Source organism: Scyliorhinus canicula, chromosome 18, assembly GCF_902713615.1.
Source record: "Scyliorhinus canicula chromosome 18, sScyCan1.1, whole genome shotgun sequence".
NCBI lineage: Eukaryota > Metazoa > Chordata > Chondrichthyes > Carcharhiniformes > Scyliorhinidae > Scyliorhinus > Scyliorhinus canicula.
In genome coordinates this window covers 8,299,304-8,317,003 of record NC_052163.1, presented here as the reverse complement: position 1 = coordinate 8,317,003, position 17,700 = coordinate 8,299,304, and the positions used below count along the sequence as shown (strand labels likewise).

Sequence of the window (17,700 nt, the reverse complement as noted above, 5' to 3'; positions counted from 1 at the left end):
GTTCAAGAGCGAATATATACAGATTTGTGCCCTCACCCCCTATAACTAGACTGTGCCTTGTACCCATGCGACCTTAACTGGTGCGGCAGGGACAGGAGAGGGGAGAGTCCGAGGTGCTGCAGTGTTCCGGCACCTCCTGTTCGTGAGTCACGGGCACGGGCCCTATCACATGCTCGCGGCCATGGAAGCACAGGAAGTGAACCATCGCCATCTGCGACTGCGCCACATCATGCTGCGACTGTGCCACCACCTCCTGGGTTTGTGGGGGGGGGGGGGCCTGGGGGGGGGGCCTGGGGGCCTGGGGGGGGGGGGGGCGCCTGGGGGGGGGGGGCCTGGGGGGGCCTGGGGGGGGGGGGGGGGGACCTGGACCGGGGGGGGGGGGGGGGGGCTTCCAGCACTGCTTGCTCGTCCTTGTTGACCAATGCGCTCACGGCCTCTGCTACCTGCGCCTGGGCACGGCAAAAGGCAGCAGCTAGCAGCCTCCTTCCTGGGCAGGGTCATCCACCGCTCCTCCACCACGCCCAAGAGGATCTCCAGCTGGGCATAGTTACACCTCAGGGCTGCTCTCCTCGCTGCCATCTTGTTGGCTGGGATGGTGCGTCTGGGGAGTGCAGTGCATATATGAGGCTGCAGCTTATCAGCCTCCTGAACGTCAATCGAGAACCTGGCGAATCGGGCACCATTTCTCATTAGAATCGATTGTGTTCCATGTGGCTCCGGTGGTAGCCCCTTAGCAGTAGCGGAATCAGTCCAGGTGTGGCAATAGTTTTTCTGTCATGAAAGTCCATGAATTCTGTGTTGGTGTCAACATTTAGTCTCAGAAACGGAGAATCCCGCTGGATAGCTTTGCTTTGGGCGGGCAAATCCCCACAGATTTGCAGGGTGTTTCTGCAAAGGGAATGGGCAGTCAGCGGGGCCTGGCTATGCCCAATGTGTTATGTTATTTTGGGCAGTGAATACTGTATTGAGAAGGTGCGGGGATGGTACATGGGGCCTGAGTCTGTGTGGGGGGCAGATGTAGTGGAGTGATGTAGAGGTTCCAGTTTGAGAGCCTTGGTTATGCCTCCCCTTCTGTTCTCTCCAGCAAATTGGACTTCCAGTCTGGCGCTGGTGGCCACCTTGAGAATATAGAGACAATTTCGGCAACATTTTAAGCTGGGTGCTATGTTGTGGTTTGCTCCAATCTGTGAAAATCATTGTTTTGTGCCGGTGAACCTGGATTTGGGGTTTGGAACGTTGGGGGAGGGAGAGGCTGGAGCAGTTTGGGGATTTATTTGTAGATGGGAAATTCACTGTTTTGAGTGTTTGGGCATCGACCGGCTTCCAAGAGCTAACTTGTTTTGGTATTATCAGGTACGCAAATTTGTACGCAAAGGTATTCCTTCCTTCTCCTTGGCACCCTTGCCCTTGTTGGGTTCTTTCGGTGGTGGATGTAGGGGAAGGGAAGATGTTGAATGTTTATAGTCGGTTTGTGTCGATGAAACAGGTTCCACTGAACGAGGTCAGGTGGAAGTGAGAGAGGGAGTTGGGCCACGTGTTTGTGTGTGGCGGGGAGTGGTGGCGGCATGTGGAGTGAGTCTCTATGGGCGCAATTCTCCCAAAGGGAGACAAACAGCTGGCGTCGGAGGCCGCTCCTCATCCCCTATCCCCCCCCCCCCCCCCAGGGGGGCTAGGAGCGGCGGCGTGTGAATTTCGCGCGCTGGGCCTTGACGCTTGCGCCAAAGCGGCGCGCCGGGAATGATGCGGCCGGCGGCGCCTAAGTGACGTCAGCCGCGCATGCGCTGGTTGGCCGGTGCCAACCTGCGCATGCACGGTTGCCGTCTTCCTCTCCGCTGCCCCGCAAGACATGGCGGCTTGATCTTGTGGGGCGGTGGAGGGAAAAGAGTGCGTCTTTTAAAGACGGCGGCCCAACGATCGGTGGGCACCGATCGCGGGCCAGACACTTCCTGAGCACGCCCGTGGTGCTCGATTCCCCCCCCCCCCACAGGACCCACACACAGCTGTCGCGCGATGTTCACGCCGGCAGTGACCAGGTGTGGTTGGAACCAGTGTGAACGGGTCGGGTTCAGCAGGCCGCTCGGCCCATCCGGGCCGGAGAATCGCCGGTCGCCGTTAGAAACGGCGAGCGGCGATTCTCTGAGCGGCCTGTCGCAAAACGCGACACGCCATTTTGGTTGTGGGTGGGAGAATCGCGGGGGGTGCCAGGGCGGCGTGGCGTGATTCGCCCGGCCCTCACGCCGGCGTGGGGGGCGGAGAATCGCACCCTATGAGTGGGTTCGTGGAAGTGTGTGTGTGTGTGTAGTCTGAAAAAAGCATACTCGATCTGTTGCTTTATAAACAGGAAAAAGCACAAAAGCAAGCAAGTTATTCTAACATTCTAAGCCTTTATAAATACTGGTTAGGCTCTAGATTGAGTACTGTTACAATTCTGAGCACCATATTTGATTTAAGAAAGATGTCAACGTCTTTGAAGAGTTCATTGGATATTTACTACAGTGGCACTAGTGATAGAGAGCTTGTTCTTATAGCAAAAAGGATTAAGGAGAAACTTGATGAAGTTAACCTAATCTTGAAGGGTTTTGATAGAGAAAATAAGGAGAAACTGTTCATTTTCCAGTGTCAGAAGAGTTGACAATCAAAGGACACACATTTAAGGGTATTGGCAAAAGAACTAGAGGCGAGATATTTTTTTTACAAATTAAGTTGTGATTTGAAATGCGCTGCCTGAAAGGATGATGGAAGCATATTCAATAGTAACTTTCAAAGAGGAATTAGGTTGAAACGTATAAATGTGCAGGACTATGAAGTCAAGCAAGGGAGATGGGACTATATAAATAACTCTTACAACAAACATGTTGAGCCAAATGGTCTCCTTCTGTGTTATATCATTCTATGATTCTGCCATGAGCTGATTTCAGTCTTGATAGTAGGGATGCTGTGATCCGTAGAGGTGTCCATGGGTTAAAAAGGGAAGATTAGATGGGCTTCTTGCTCCCATTTATTATCCAATGGCCTCTGCTGCAAAGCAGTAGAAGGGTTATTGAACTGAATCACTTCCTCTTTTTCTCTTCACAGATGCTGACTAACCTGTTGAGTACTTCCAGAATCTTTGCATCTGTGTAGAGGTTAATAAATGACATGCTTAGTGACGGAAGGGCTGCGTTAGAGTGTTAATGTTACAGAACATAAGAACTAGGAGCAGGAGTAGGCCATCTGGCCCCTCGAGCCTGCTCCGCCATTCAATGAGATCATGGCTGATCTTTTGTGGACTCAGCTCCACTTTCTGGCCCGAACACCATAACCCTTAATCCCTTTATTCTTCAAAAATCTATCTATCTTTACCTTAAAAACATTTAATGAAGGAGCCTCAACTGCTTCATGGGCAAGGAATTCCATACATTCACAACCCTTTGGGTGAGGAAGTTCCTTCTAAACTCAGTCCTAAATCTGCTTCCCCTTATTTTGAGGCTATGCCCCCTAGTTCTGCTTTCACCCGCCAGTGGAAACAACCTGCCCGCATCTATCCTATCTATTCCCTTCATAATTTTAAATGTTTCTATAAGATCCCCCCTCATCCTTCTAAATTCCAACGAGTACAGTCCCAGTCTACTCAACCTCTCCTCATAATCCAACCCCTTCAGCTCTGGGACTAACCTAGTGAATCTCCTCTGCACACCCTCCAGCGCCAGTATGTTCTTTCTCAAGTAAGGAGACCAAAACTGAACATAATACTCCAGGTGTGGCCTCACTAACACCGTATACAATTGCAACATAACCTCCCTAGTCTTAAACTCCATCCCTCTAGCAATGAAGGACACAATTCAATTTGCCTTCTTAATCACCTGTTGCACCTGTAAACCAACTTTCTGTGACTCATGCACTAGCACACCCAGGTCTCTCTGCACAGCGGCATGCTTTAATATTTTATCGTTTAAATAATAATCCCGTTTGCTGTTATTCCTACCAAAATGGATAACCTCACATTTGTCAACATTGTATTCCATCTGCCAGACCCTAGCCCATTCACTTAACGTATCCAAATCCCTCTGCAGACTTCCAGTATCCTCTGCACTTTTCGCTTTACCACTCATCTTAGTGTCATCTGCAAACTTGGACACATTACCCTTGGTCCCCAACTCCAAATCATCTATGTAAATTGTGAACAATTGTGGGCCCAACACAGATCCCTGAGGGATACCACTAGCTACTGATTGCTAACCAGAGAAACACCCATTAATCCCCACTCTTCGCTTTCTATTAATTAACCAATCCTCTATCCATGCTACTACTTTACCTTTAATGCCATGCATCTTTATCTTATGCAGCAACCTTTTGTGTGGCACCTTGTCAAAGGCTTTCTGGAAATCCAGATATACCACATCCATTGGCTCCCCGTTATCTACTGCACTGGTAATGTCCTCAAAAAATTCCACTAAATTAGTTAGGCACGACCTGCCCTTTATGAACCCATGCTGCATCTGCTCAATGGGACAATTTCTATCCAGATGCCTCGCTATTTCTTCCTTGATGATAGATTCCAGCATCTTCCCTACTACCGAAGTTAAGTTCACTGGCCTGTAATTTCAAACTCTCTGCCTACCTTCTTTTTTAAACAGTGGTGTCACGTTTGCTAATTTCCAATCCACCGGGACCACCCCAGAGTCTAGTGAATTTTGGTAAATCATCATTAGTGCATCTGCAATTTCCCTAGCCATCTCTTTTAGACTCTGGGATGCATTCCATCAGGGCCAGGAGACTTGTCTACCTTTAGCCCCATTAGCTTGCCCATCACTACCTCCTTAGTGATAACAATCCTCTCAAGGTCCTCACCTGTCGTAGCCTCATTTCTAACAGTCGCTGGCATGTTATTTGTGTCTTCCACTGTGAAGACCGACCCAAAAAACCTGTTCAGTTCCTCAGCCATTTCCTCATCTCCTATTATCTCCCATTATTAAAAACAGAGGTAAATATAAGTTGCCTTTGTGAGAAAGGGCATTGGTGAGACTGCATCTGGAGTTCTCTGCAGTTTTGGTCTCCACATATAAGAAAGGGGATATACTTACATTTGAAGCTGAACAGACAATGTTCACTAAATTGGTCATTGGAATTAGAGGGTTGTCCAATGATGAGAGGCTGAGTGAATTGAATTTATATTCCCTAGTGTTTAGAAGAATGAGAAGTTATCTCATTGCAACTGATTGAATTCTGAAGGAGTTTGGTAGGGTGGACACAGACTGGGGCACAGTCTCAGTGTAAGTGGCCTCGGACTGAGATGAGGAGAAATATTTTCGCTCAAAGGGTTGTGATTTTTTGGACTACTCTATCCCAGAGGGTTGTGCATGCTCCATCGTTGAATATATTTAAGGCTGGGATAGATAGATTTTTGGTCCCTTAGAGAATGAGGGATATAGGAAGTGGATGTGGGTATTGTTGCTGTTGGGCTACTCTGTATAGTTTATTTACCAGTATTTCAATCTGTCCAGTATTCATTGGGATAAAAGTGTTAAACCAATTTTAATTCTTATGGTTCTACTGCTTGTGAGAAAATTGTAATAGTTATTGGATTCTGCCTAACACATACACAACAACAACTTAAAGTACTGAAACATCCCAGGGTGCTTCACAGGAGCATTATAAAACAAAATATCGCACTGTGTTGGAATAGTCATGTCGAGTGGTAACAAAGCCATGAATGAGGATTTCAGCAGCAGATGAACTGAGGGAGGAACTAAATCTCATGATGCAATGGTGGTGAAAATTTGTGGTCTGAAGGATGGCACAAATACGAGGTTAGAAGCCCATCTAGGGGTCAAAAGTGCCAATAAGAACAGACTGGTTTAATCTCAGACTTTTGCCAGGAAGAGGGACAGAATCGGTATCTAGGGAACAGAGTTTGGAACGGGGATGAAAACAATGGCTTCAGTCTTCCCAATATTAGAGGAAAATTCTCATCCAGTATTTAATGTTGAATAAGCAATCTGATAACTGAGCAACAATGCAGGAGTTGAGAGAAGTGGTGGTGGAGTAGCGCTGGGTGCAGGAGTTGAGAGAAGCGGTGGTGAGGTAGCGCTGGGTGCAGGAGTTGAGAGAAGTGGTGGTGAGGTAGCGCTGGGTGCAGGAGTTGAGAGAAGTGGTGGTGAGGTAGCGCTGGGTGCAGGAGTTGAGAGAAGTGGTGGTGAGGTAGCGCTGGGTGCAGGAGTTGAGAGAAGCGGTGGTGAGGTAGCGCTGGGTGCAGGAGTTGAGAGAAGTGGTGGTGAGGTAGCGCTGGGTGCAGGAGTTGAGAGAAGTGGTGGTGAGGTAGCGCTGGGTGCAGGAGTTGAGAGAAGTGGTGGTGAGGTAGCACTGGGTGCAGGAGTTGAGAGAAGTGGTGGTGAGGTAGCGCTGGGTGCAGGAGGTGAGAGAAGTGGTGGTGAGGTAGCGCTGGGTGCAGGAGTTGAGAGAAGTGGTGGTGAGGTAGCGCTGGGTGCAGGAGGTGAGAGAAGTGGTGGTGAGGTAGCGCTGGGTGCAGGAGGTGAGGGAAGTGGTGGTGAGGTAGCGCTGGGTGCAGGAGGTGAGAGAAGTGGTGGTGAGGTAGCACTGGGTGCAGGAGTTGAGAGAAGTGGTGGTGAGGTAGCGCTGGGTGCAGGAGGTGAGAGAAGTGGTGGTGAGGTAGCGCTGGGTGCAGGAGGTGAGAGAAGTGGTGGTGAGGTAGCGCTGGGTGCAGGAGGTGAGAGAAGTGGTGGTGAGGTAGCGCGGGGTGCAGGAGGTGAGAGAAGTGGTGGTGAGGTAGCGCTGGTGTGCAGGAGGTGAGAGAAGTTGGTGGTGAGGTAGCAATGGGTGCAGGAGTTGAGAGAAGTGGTGGTGAGGTAGCGCTGGGTGCAGGAGGTGAGGGAATTGGTGGTGAGGTAGCGCTGGGTGCAGGAGTTGAGAGAAGTGGTGGTGAGGTAGCGCTGGGTGCAGGAGGTTGAGAGAAGTGGTGGTGGAGGTAGCGCTGGGTGGCAGGAGGTGAGAGAAAGTGGTGGTGAGGTAGCGCTGGGTGCAGGAGTTGAGAGAAGTGGTGGTGAGGTAGCGCTGGGTGCAGGAGTTGAGAGAAGTGGTGGTGAGGGTAGCGCTGGGTGCAGGAGTTGAGAGAAGTGGTGGTGAGGTAGCAGCTGGGTGCAGGAGTTGAGAGAAGTGGTGGTGAGGTAGCGATGGGTGCAGGAGGTGAGAGAAGTGGTGGTGAGGTAGCGCGGGGTGCAGGTGAGAGAAGTGGTGGTGATGTAGCGCTGGTGCAGGAGGTGAGAGACGTGGTGGTGAGGTAGCGCTGGTGCAGGAGTTTGAGAGAAGTGGTGGTGAGGTAGCGCTGGTGCAGGAGGTGAGGGAAGTGGCGGTGAGGTAGCGCTGGGTGCAGGAGGTGAGGGAAGTGGTGGTGAGATAGCGCTGGGTGCAGGAGTTGAGAGAAGTGGTGGTGAGGTAGCGCTGGGTCCAGGAGTTGAGAGAAGTGGTGGTGAGGTAGCGCTGGGTGCAGGAGGTGAGAGAAGTGGTGGTGAGGTAGCGCTGGGTGCTGGAGTTGAGAGAAGTGGTGGTGAGGTAGCGCTGGGTGCAGGAGGTGAGAGAAGTGGTGGTGAGGTAGCGCTGGGTGCAGGAGTTGAGAGAAGTGGTGGTGAGGTAGCGCTGGGTGCAGGAGGTGAGAGAAGTGGGGGTGAGGTAGCGCTGGGTGCAGGAGGTGAGAGAAGTGGCGGTGAGGTAGCGCTGGGTGCAGGAGTTGAGAGAAGTGGTGGTGAGGTAGCGCTGGGTGCAGGAGCTGAGAGAAGTGGCGGTGAGGTAGCGCTGGGTGCAGGAGTTGAGAGAAGTGGTGGTGAGGTAGCGCTGGGTGCAGGAGTTGAGAGAAGTGGTGGTGAGGTAGCGCTGGGTGCAGGAGTTGAGAGAAGTGGTGGTGAGGTAGCGCTGGGTGCAGGAGTTGAGAGAAGTGGTGGTGAGGTAGCGCTGGGTGCAGGAGGTGAGAGAAGTGGTGGTGAGGTAGCGCTGGGTGCAGGAGGTGAGAGAAGTGGTGGTGAGGTAGCGCTGGGTGCAGGAGGTGAGAGAAGTGGTGGTGAGGTAGCGCTGGGTGCAGGAGGTGAGAGAAGTGGTGGTGAGGTAGCGCTGGGTCCAGAAGTTGAGAGAAGTGGTGGTGAGGTAGTGCTGGGTGCAGGAGGTGAGAGAAGTGGTGGTGAGGTAGCGCTGGGTGCAGGAGTTGAGAGAAGTGGTGGTGAGGTAGCGCTGGGTGCAGGAGGTGAGAGAAGTGGTGGTGAGGTAGCGCTGGGTGCAGGAGGTGAGAGAAGTGGTGGTGAGGTAGCGCTGGGTGCAGGAGGTGAGAGAAGTGGTGGTGAGGTAGCGCTGGGTGCAGGAGTTGAGAGAAGTGGTGGTGAGGTAGCGCTGGGTGCAGGAGGTGAGAGAAGTGGTGGTGAGGTAGCGCTGGGTGCAGGAGTTGAGAGAAGTGGTGGTGAGGTAGCGCTGGGTGCAGGAGGTGAGAGAAGTGGTGGTGAGGTAGCGCTGGGTGCAGGAGGGGAGAGAAGTGGTAGTGAGGTAGCGCTGGATGCAGGAGTTGAGAGAAGTGGTAGTGAGGTAGCGCTGGGTGCAGGAGTTGAGAGAAGTGGTGGTGAGGTAGCGCTGGGTGCAGGAGGTGAGGGAAGTGGTGGTGAGGTAGCGCTGGGTGCAGGAGTTGAGAGAAGTGGTGGTGAGGTAGCGCTGGGTGCAGGAGTTGAGAGAAGTGGTGGTGAGGTAGCGCTGGGTGCAGGAGTTGAGAGAAGTGGTGGTGAGGTAGCGCTGGGTGCAGGAGTTGAGAGAAGTGGTGGTGAGGTAGCGCTGGGTGCAGGAGGTGAGAGAAGTGGTGGTGAGGTAGCGCTGGGTGCAGGAGTTGAGAGAAGTGGTGGTGAGGTAGCGCTGGGTGCAGGAGGTGAGAGAAGTGGTGGTGAGGTACCGCTGGGTGCAGGAGTTGAGAGAAGTGGTGGTGAGGTAGCGCTGGGTGCAGGAGGTGAGGGAAGTGGTGGTGAGGTAGCGCTGGGTGCAGGAGTTGAGAGAAGTGGTGGTGAGGTAGCGCTGGGTGCAGGAGGTGAGAGAAGTGGTGGTGAGGTAGCGCTGGGTGCAGGAGTTGAGAGAAGTGGTGGTGAGGTAGCGCTGGGTGCAGGAGTTGAGAGAAGTGGTGGTGAGGTAGCGCTGGGTGCAGGAGGTGAGAGAAGTGTGGTGAGGTAGCGCTGGGTGCAGGAGGTGAGAGAAGTGGTGGTGAGGTAGCGCTGGGTGCAGGAGGTGAGAGAAGTGGTGGTGAGGTAGCGCTGGGTGCAGGAGGTGAGAGAAGTGGTGGTGAGGTAGCGCTGGGTGCAGGAGTTGAGAGAAGTGGTGGTGAGGTAGCGCTGGGTGCAGGAGTGTGAGAGAAGTGGTGGTGAAGTAGCGCTGGGTGCAGGAGTTGAGAGAAGTGGTGGTGAGGTAGCGCTGGGTGCAGGAGTTGAGAGAAGTGGTGGTGAGGTAGCGCTGGGTGCAGGAGTTGAGAGAAGTGGTGGTGAGGTAGCGCTGGGTGCAGGAGTTGAGAGAAGTGGTGGTGAGGTAGCGCTGGGTGCAGGAGTTGAGAGAAGTGGTGGTGAGGTAGCGCTGGGTGCAGGAGTTGAGAGAAGTGGTGGTGAGGTAGCGCTGGGTGCAGGAGTTGAGAGAAGTGGTGGTGAGGTAGCGCTGGGTGCAGGAGGTGAGAGAAGTGGTGGTGAGGTAGCGCTGGGTGCAGGAGGTGAGCGAAGTGGTGGTGAGGTAGCGCTGGGTGCAGGAGTTGAGAAAAGTGGTGGTGAGGTAGCGCTGGGTGCAGGAGGTGAGAGAAGTGGTGGTGAGGTAGCGCTGGGTGCAGGAGGTGAGAGAAATGGTGGTGAGGTAGCGCTGGGTGCAAGAGGTGAGAGAAGTGGTGGTGAGGTAGCGCTGGGTGCAGGAGGTGAGAGAAGTGGTGGTGAGGTAGCGCTGGGTGCAGGTGTTGAGAGAAGTGGTGGTGAGGTAGCGCTGGGTGCAGGAGGTGAGAGTGGTGGTGAGGTAGCGCTGGGTGCAGGAGGTGAGAGAAGTGGTGGTGAGGTAGCGCTGGGTGCAGGTGTTGAGAGAAGTGGTGGTGAGGTAGCGCTGGGTGCAGGAGGTGAGAGAAGTGGTGGTGAGGTAGCGCTGGGTGCAGGAGTTGAGAGAAGTGGTGGTGAGGTAGCACTGGGTGCAGTCAGCATACGTGTGAAAGTTAATAGTTTCAGACGATGCTGAGGGGCAGTGAGTAGGTGAGAAATAGGAGATGCAAAGGGTAGATCTTTGGAGGATACCAGTGGTAATGGTTCAGAGCAAGAAGATAATTGCAAATTATATGATATTCTGGCTATAATTAAATAGATAAGAATGGAACTGGTGAGAGCGGGCTCGTCCAGCTGGATGACGGTGGAGAGGTGTTGGCAGAGGATGGTGTGGTCAACCATATCAAATTCTGTTACTGACTGAGAAGGGAAAGTTTATCATTCTCAGTCAAATAGGACTTTGATGAGAGCTGTTTCAGTACTGTGGCAGGGGTGGAAACCTCATTAGTGCGATTAAACATTGAGCTCTGGGAGAGATGGGCATGGGTTCTGGAGGCAACAACACATTCAAGGACTTTGTCGAAGGGAAGAGAGGTTGGAGATTGAATGATAGTTTGCAGGACAGTGGATGAAACGGTGTTTTGTTGAGGAGAGGGTGATGACAGTACATTTAAAGGAGAGAGTGACCTCTCCTGAAGGAAAAAAACATTACTAATATCGACTAACATGGGGTCCCAGGAGGGGAAGGTGCGTGGTCAACAGTTTAGTGGGAATAAGGTTGAGGGAACAGGGGGTGGATTTGCATGCTCAGATTGATTTTCCTATTGTTATGGCTTCCTTTTTTCAACAGAGATCTAGAATAATAAAGCTTCAGTTAGTTTTATACTTTCTCCCTTTCCAGTCATGAGGGGATAAATTAATCTCTGCTAATTTAATGACACAAATCCATTTATTTTGTTTTGAACAGTTTCATAATTTGTTTTAGTAAGTGCAGGCATTTAGTTTATTCAAAATGACTTAGATGGAGCTTTCCACCTCTGCACCATAAATCAGCCAAGAAAGCAAACTAGCAATCTGCTTCCTCTTACTTGCTGATAGCACTCTTGCTTGGCTGTTAAATAGGGTGTGACACTTAGCTATGGGGTTGTGGTTTCCTTTCTTTGGAGAAGTATTTATTCTCTGCTATCTCCTTGATGACCAAAGTTGAGATAGAACTTATTTGGGGAGTTTTTGCTGAACATATTGGAGGTGGAGTTCTTGTTTTATTTAGGACTGAAATATTCATTAACAAATATATATTTTGCTTTTTCAAATAATGTGCACATTTTTGAATTCATAGAATTTACAGTGCAGAAGGAGGCCATTCGGCCCATCGAGTCTGCACCGGCTCTTGGAAAGAGCACACTACCCAAGGTCAACATCTCCCCCTATCCCAATAACCCAGTAACCCCACCCAACACTAAGGGCAATTTTGTACACTAAGGGCAATTTATCATGGCCAATCCACCTAACCTGCACATCTTTGGACTGAGGGAGGGAACCGGAGCACCCGGAGGAAACCCACGCACACACGGGGAGGATGTGCAGACTCCGCACAGACAGTGACCCAAGCTGGAATCGAACCTGGGACCCTGGAGCTGTGAAGCCATTGTGCTATCCACAATGCTACCGTGCTGCCCCTTAGAAAGGAACAGGATTCCGCTATTCTTTGCTGATAAACTGATTTCTGAAATAAAACAAAATGAAGCTTTGTCAACACCAAATCGTGGTGAGAAAGTTCTGAGAATGACCACAGGTTGCAGGTTATGGCACAAACATATAAAAATGAATATTGCAGATGTTTCAGATATGCAGTCTGCTGGAGTGAAAGGGTATGAGGCTACAATTTTACACACACCATCTTCATAATCCATACCTGGACTGTTGGAGCACAACACTGAGTGGAGGCGAGTTGCTTTCCCAAAAGGATTAGTATTGGGGAATATGATCTAAACCCATTGGATGTTGTGTAGCTAGAACATAGAACATTACAGCGCAGTACGGGCCCTTCGGCCCTCGATGTTGCGCTGACCCGTGAAACCATCTGAAGCCTATCTGACCTACACTATAGTGTTCATAATGGCTGATGATAGAGCTGTAGTGCCCATTCCTGGACTGGTGGCAAGAATGATGATTGATATCAAATGGAGAGAGTACCTAAAGTAAGGGAGAAACTCATTTACAAACAGAAGATGAGCCATAAAATATTGCAACCTGCATTTGAGAATTGTGTTATGTTTTTTAACAACCAGCTCAAAGCTGTTCTTATCATGACCATCATTTGACTTGCAAGACATATTTTAGTTATTAAATATAATCCTGTACTATTCATACATGGTGACAGTATGTAGGTGTTCCCCTGTATAAGATTGTTATCATTACCCCTATGTTTCTGAGCTGTGCAATTTAAATTCCTGGAATACTGATTGTTACTATTTTGTGGTTTTGTTACAGGCGAAGACACACGTACAATGGCAAGGTAACATCACATTCATGTTCTCCAAGTCCAACATGTAGATCAGATGAAGAAAATATTGCCACTAACATAACAGTAAGATACATTAGTGCAGGTGTTTCATTTCTAATGTTGTGTTCTTTTATTGTGAGGTTGTAATTTGCTTTGTATTAGCTTTGTATTAACATTCCATGTACTGGTATCCATGATATCAATATGCACATGATTCCAGGTAATCATCTTCAGGAAGGTGATAGCCCTGGCCATCAACACCTTGATTGATGTCAAATGAGCTGTTTGACTAACTTATCAAGCATCTGGATGACAGAACACTCTTTCATCTCATGCATCAAGCCAAAATTTATGTTGAAGAAAGTCTACATGTTCAACTTCTCTTTGGATGCAGTTGGATTTGGATTTGTAGTCAGGGGACCTGATGTATGTTTTTTTTTCCCCAGGTAGCTCTTCATGTCGAAAAAGTATGAACATGATTATTAAGTGAGTGGAATGTTCATACTTAGCACAGCTTTCTTTGGTTTTAAATTCACCATTAAAAACTATCCCACAGGTAGCCATGATGTGGAGATGCCGGCGTTGGACTGGGGTGAGCACCACGTTAAAGTCCAACAGATTTGTTTCGAATCACTAGCTTTCAGAGCAGTGCACTGCTCCGAAAGCTCTTGTTTGAAACAAACCTGTTGGACTTTAACCTGGTGTTGTAAGACTTCTTACTGATCCCACAGGGACTTCACATTGCTTAGCATAGATCTGTAGAAAAACTTTAAATGTTGGAAACATGGAATAAAACCAGGAAATCTTGGAAGTACACAGCATTGGCAGAGACGATGTTTAAATTAATCTTATTGATATCCAGGAATTGAAGTAACTACTTTCTACTATACATAAGTGACTACCTTTTACTTTATAGACGTAGAGGATATGCAACAGAATATTTTTTGCTGGGACTATCTGCTTAACAGCCTATTAAAATAAGTAAGAAATGTAGTTGCTCATACCTTTTGGATAGGTCACATTTTGAGTGGAAAATGAAAAGAGTGATGAAGAATTTCTGTTGTCCATGAAATACTGGATTTAAAAATGCTCTATAGTTGTATATTTCTCCATTTTGTGCAGAAGATCAGTTGACAGAAATTTTAAGATTAGGTTATAGTATCATTTTTTGACTCCCACTGCACTATACTACAGGGTTTAAACCCAGTGGTTTCCCCTTCTCCGCAACCCCCTCCACGGTGGATTGTTAAACTTGGTTGAATGTCACAGGTTTATTACTCAGCCGAGACAATGGAGGGATTGGGAAAATTGGAAGGCAGATTATGCGCCTCTTAGTGTTTGCAGAATTATATAGACAGAAGTCTGAGCTTGCCATGTAACCAAGAATAGGATATGGAGTGACTAATGGGTAGGGCTAAGAATATAAATATTTTTTAAAAAGCTAATATTTTCCAGATTTTGCATGATTTAAAGGAGCTGCAGCACTTCAGAAAAGGTCTTTCACTGCTCAGTTACAAATCCAAGCTTTGTTGTGGTATATTGCTGGTACTCTGAACACAGCATGGTTAATGTTGGACATCATTGCTTGTGCTAGCAACACTTTCTGTATGATCAAGTTGATCAAACAGCAGCTTGTACGTGGTTGGAATTTGTGACATCCTTTTCAAACGCAATTTATGTTGTTACTTTATTCGGGGAAGATAAAGCATTTTGTTGTTTACCTAATAATATAATAATTTTTTGAGAGGTAAAACTAAAAAAAGGCTGGAAACACGTTGCAAGTCTGGCAACATCATCAGAGAAGGAAACTGAGTTAATGAATTAGGTCTGTGACCGTTCATCAGAGAGGCTTTTTGGAAGCTACCTAATCCCATCTCTTGAATGAAATGAAAGTCGCTTATTGTCACGAGTAGGCTTCAATGAAGTTACTGTGAAAAGCCCCTAGTCGCCACATTCCGGTGCCTGTCCGGGGAGGCTGGTACGGGAATCGAACCGTGCTGCTGGCCTGCTTTAAAAGCCAGCGATTTAGCCTGGTGAGCTAAACCAGCGCCTTTCTCTTGGTGTGTGACATTGAAGAGAGGAAAGAACAGATAAAGTTAAGCATTGCCGTTGAACGTATCTAACCTGGGCTGGATTGTTCAATAGACGAGTGGAATTTTACCATACCACTATAGCCAAATGAGAATTGTGGCATGATTTCTGGTGGATTTTGGGGATGGGAGGTGCGGCCTATTAAAACTCTTCCTTTCACTTTGAGGATGTGGATTTGAATTGGGACAGACTGATAGCATTTAAGTTACTTTTTTAGTTGTTGTAAGAGATCAAATGAGATGAGTCTGATGAGGTTGTATCCACTTCCCAGTGAATGACTGCCTGCGGCATGGAGCTGATGATACAGCAATTAATGTTCGGAAAATTAGTGAGGGAGGGGGTCTACGACCGCCTCCCAGAAGTCGATCAGGCCCTATGATCATGGGTGGGCTTGTGTATTCGGAGATTGTTGTGTTGGATCATGCACTGTTTTTTGTAGGCGTGTGTGGAGAAGGGGGGTTCCCAGTGTCTGCAATGCAGGTTGGACGTGAGGTTACTGGTGTATAGGGGGGGTACAGTGAGAGAATCGGGCGGCTATTGTCACTTGCATCAAGCTTATAAGAGTGAGGAGATCTCTCCAACCGTATTGCAGTAATTAGGGGGGAGCTCATTTCAATTAGGGTGCAGAGGGAGCCTAGGGGATAAGGAAGGTATGGTTGGAGAAGCAGAGGATGTGAGACCATTTTGTCGGGATCGGTGATACTCGCAGCCCCTGGAGAGGGGCTGTCGAAGGAGCGGAGGAACTCCAGATGATGTTTGATCTTCTGGTCAACAGGGGAAGGTGATAGGGCTGTTACGCCGGATTAGTTTTATGAGCATGGGGAGAAGGCCAGCGGCTATTGGTGCCAGTTGAGGCTGCAGGCGATGGCGAAGGAGATTGACAGGTTAAGGACTATCCTGCTGTATGTCACGGAGTATCGATAGTATTGGGATCCTAATGGAATTTGGATTGTTTTTCGGCTACTAGCTCAATGTGGGAAAGAGTGAGACGTTTGGTCATTCTCAGGTACCGGGGAGGGAGTTGAGAAGTTACCGTTTTGGCTGGTCAAGTTGAGCTTTCTGTTATCTGGGGATACGGGTGATGCACAGTTGGGCTCAGCTACACAAATTGAATTTGGTAGAGCGGGTGAGGGAGGATTTCAAGAGGTGGTATGTTCTTCCATTATCATTGATGGGGCGTGAAGTTGATGGTTCTCCCGAAGTTGGTTTGTCTTTCAGAATCTCCCGATTTTTGTGCCTAAGTTTTTTTTTTGGGAGGGTACGGGATGATCACAGCTTTCATATGGGGGGGGAAGGTGTCCCAGATTCAGAGGGGGTGGGGTTGTGTGCCTGCTGGCTCTACCCGAACTGAAGTGTACTGGCAGTGAAAACCGAGGAGTGGTTGGGAAGGATAGAGGAGGCGTCGTGTAGGGGGACAGTCTGAGGCCACTGGTGATGGCGCCCCTTCCATTTTCCATGAGTCCTGTGGTGGTAGCAAAGCTCAGGGTCTGGAATCATTTCAAGCAGCATTTTAGAATTGGGGGCATGTCATTTTGGGTGACGATCTGTGGCAATCACAGATTTGTCACAGCAGGATTGGATGCAGCGTAAAAGTGTGGGAGCAGGAGGGGATTTAAAGGTTTTGGGATCTACTTGTGCAAGATCTATTTGCAGAGTTGGGCGAATTGGAGGAGAGGTTTGAGTTGCCAAAGTGGAATGGGTTCTGGTACCTACAGATTTGGGATTTTGTTAAGAAGGAGTTGGCTACATTCCCATGGTTGCTACCCCCTTTGGTGTTTGAAAGAATTTGATAATAATGTGTTTCAGGATGAGATAGCAGAGAGCAGGGTCTCTGAAATTTACTGGCAGTTGATAGAGGGAGAGGGGGCCTTGCTGGGGAAGTTAAGAGAAAGTGGAGGAGTTGGGTGAGGTATTTGAGGGGGGGGTTTGAAGTGAGACCTTGCGGAGAGTGAACATGGCATCCTCCTGTGCGTGATTACATTTTCTACAACTTAAAGTGGTGCATAGAGCGTACATGACAAAGTCACGCATGAGTCAGTTCTTTCCGGAGCAGGAGGATCGGTGTGGGTGGTGTTTAGGGAGCCGGCGAATCATACTCACATGTTTTGCTCATGCCCAAAATTGGTGGAGCTCTGGTGGAGTCCTTCTTGGGGGCAGTGTCAGAGATTATGTTTCTTGTCTATAATTATTACTGTTTTATTGGTTAGCCTTAAACTGCGCATGTAGGGTGTTTAGGGGAGTGGAGTGGCGCAGTTATATGATAGTGTTATAAAGATAGTTGTATTTTTGGGACTTCCGGTTCGGCTATGCGGAGCTAAGCCGCACGTTCGGCAGCTCCCGCTTTAAATAGGACTTTGGGGCTCTTTTAAGGCCCCAAACGGCGCTGATTCGACGATTCCTGGTGGGATAAAGGGGTCTGGAGCAAAAACCCCCCGGGATTTATGGTGCGGACTCGGAGTGGGGCGAGGAGAAAAATGGCAGTAGCTCCCCTGGAAAAGCGGGGGAAGGTGGACAAATGGCGGCCGGTGGAGCCCCTGAGGAGTGGAGGCAGTGGGCGGAGGAGCAGCAGGCGGCCCTTCTGCGCTATTTTACGGAGCTGAAAGGGGAGTTGTTGGAATCCCTGAAGGTGACGACTAGTAAGCTGCTGGATACCCAGACAACCCAGTTGGCAGCGATACTTGAGTTGCAGCAGCAGGCCTCTGAGCGTGAGGAGGAGTTTCGGCCCTCGTGGGGGAAGGTGGAGATACACGAGGTGCTTCATAAAAGTGGCAAGATCGGTTTGAGGAGATGGAGCTTCAGTCATGGAGGAAAAACCTGCGGATCCTGGGCCTCGAGGAGGGGCTGGAGGGGTCGGACCTGCCGGCCTATGTGGCCGGCGATGCTGAACTCGCTGGTGGGGGGCAGGATCCTTCCATCTGTCCCCTGGAGCTGGAGGGGGGCCCACAGAGTACTGGCCAGGCGGCCTAAGGCGAAGAACCCCCGCGGGGCTGTGCTGGTGTGGTTCCATCGGTTCGAGACCGGGAGTGTGTTCTCCGATGGGCCAAGAAGGTGAGGGAGTAGTAGTGGGAGAATTCGGTAGTGCGT

General features: G+C 49.5%; 1 protein-coding gene across 10 annotated transcripts in view; it reads left to right on the top strand.

Annotated features, from left to right (window-relative positions):
- Positions 1-17,700, top strand: part of cep112 (centrosomal protein 112) — a 698,524-nt gene that overhangs the window by 82,666 nt on the left and 598,158 nt on the right. For 8 of the 10 annotated variants that reach the window (XR_005457964.1, XR_005457967.1, XR_005457965.1 and 5 more), the window contains exon 5: positions 12,513-12,609. Coding sequence is in view for 6 of the 10 variants with exons in the window: in XM_038777029.1 (XP_038632957.1) it covers positions 12,513-12,609 (97 nt within the window). In the remaining 4 variants the exon portion in view is untranslated. The remainder of the gene's footprint in view (positions 1-12,512; positions 12,610-17,700) is intronic. The other 2 variants (XM_038777030.1, XM_038777028.1) reach the window with 1 other exon arrangement.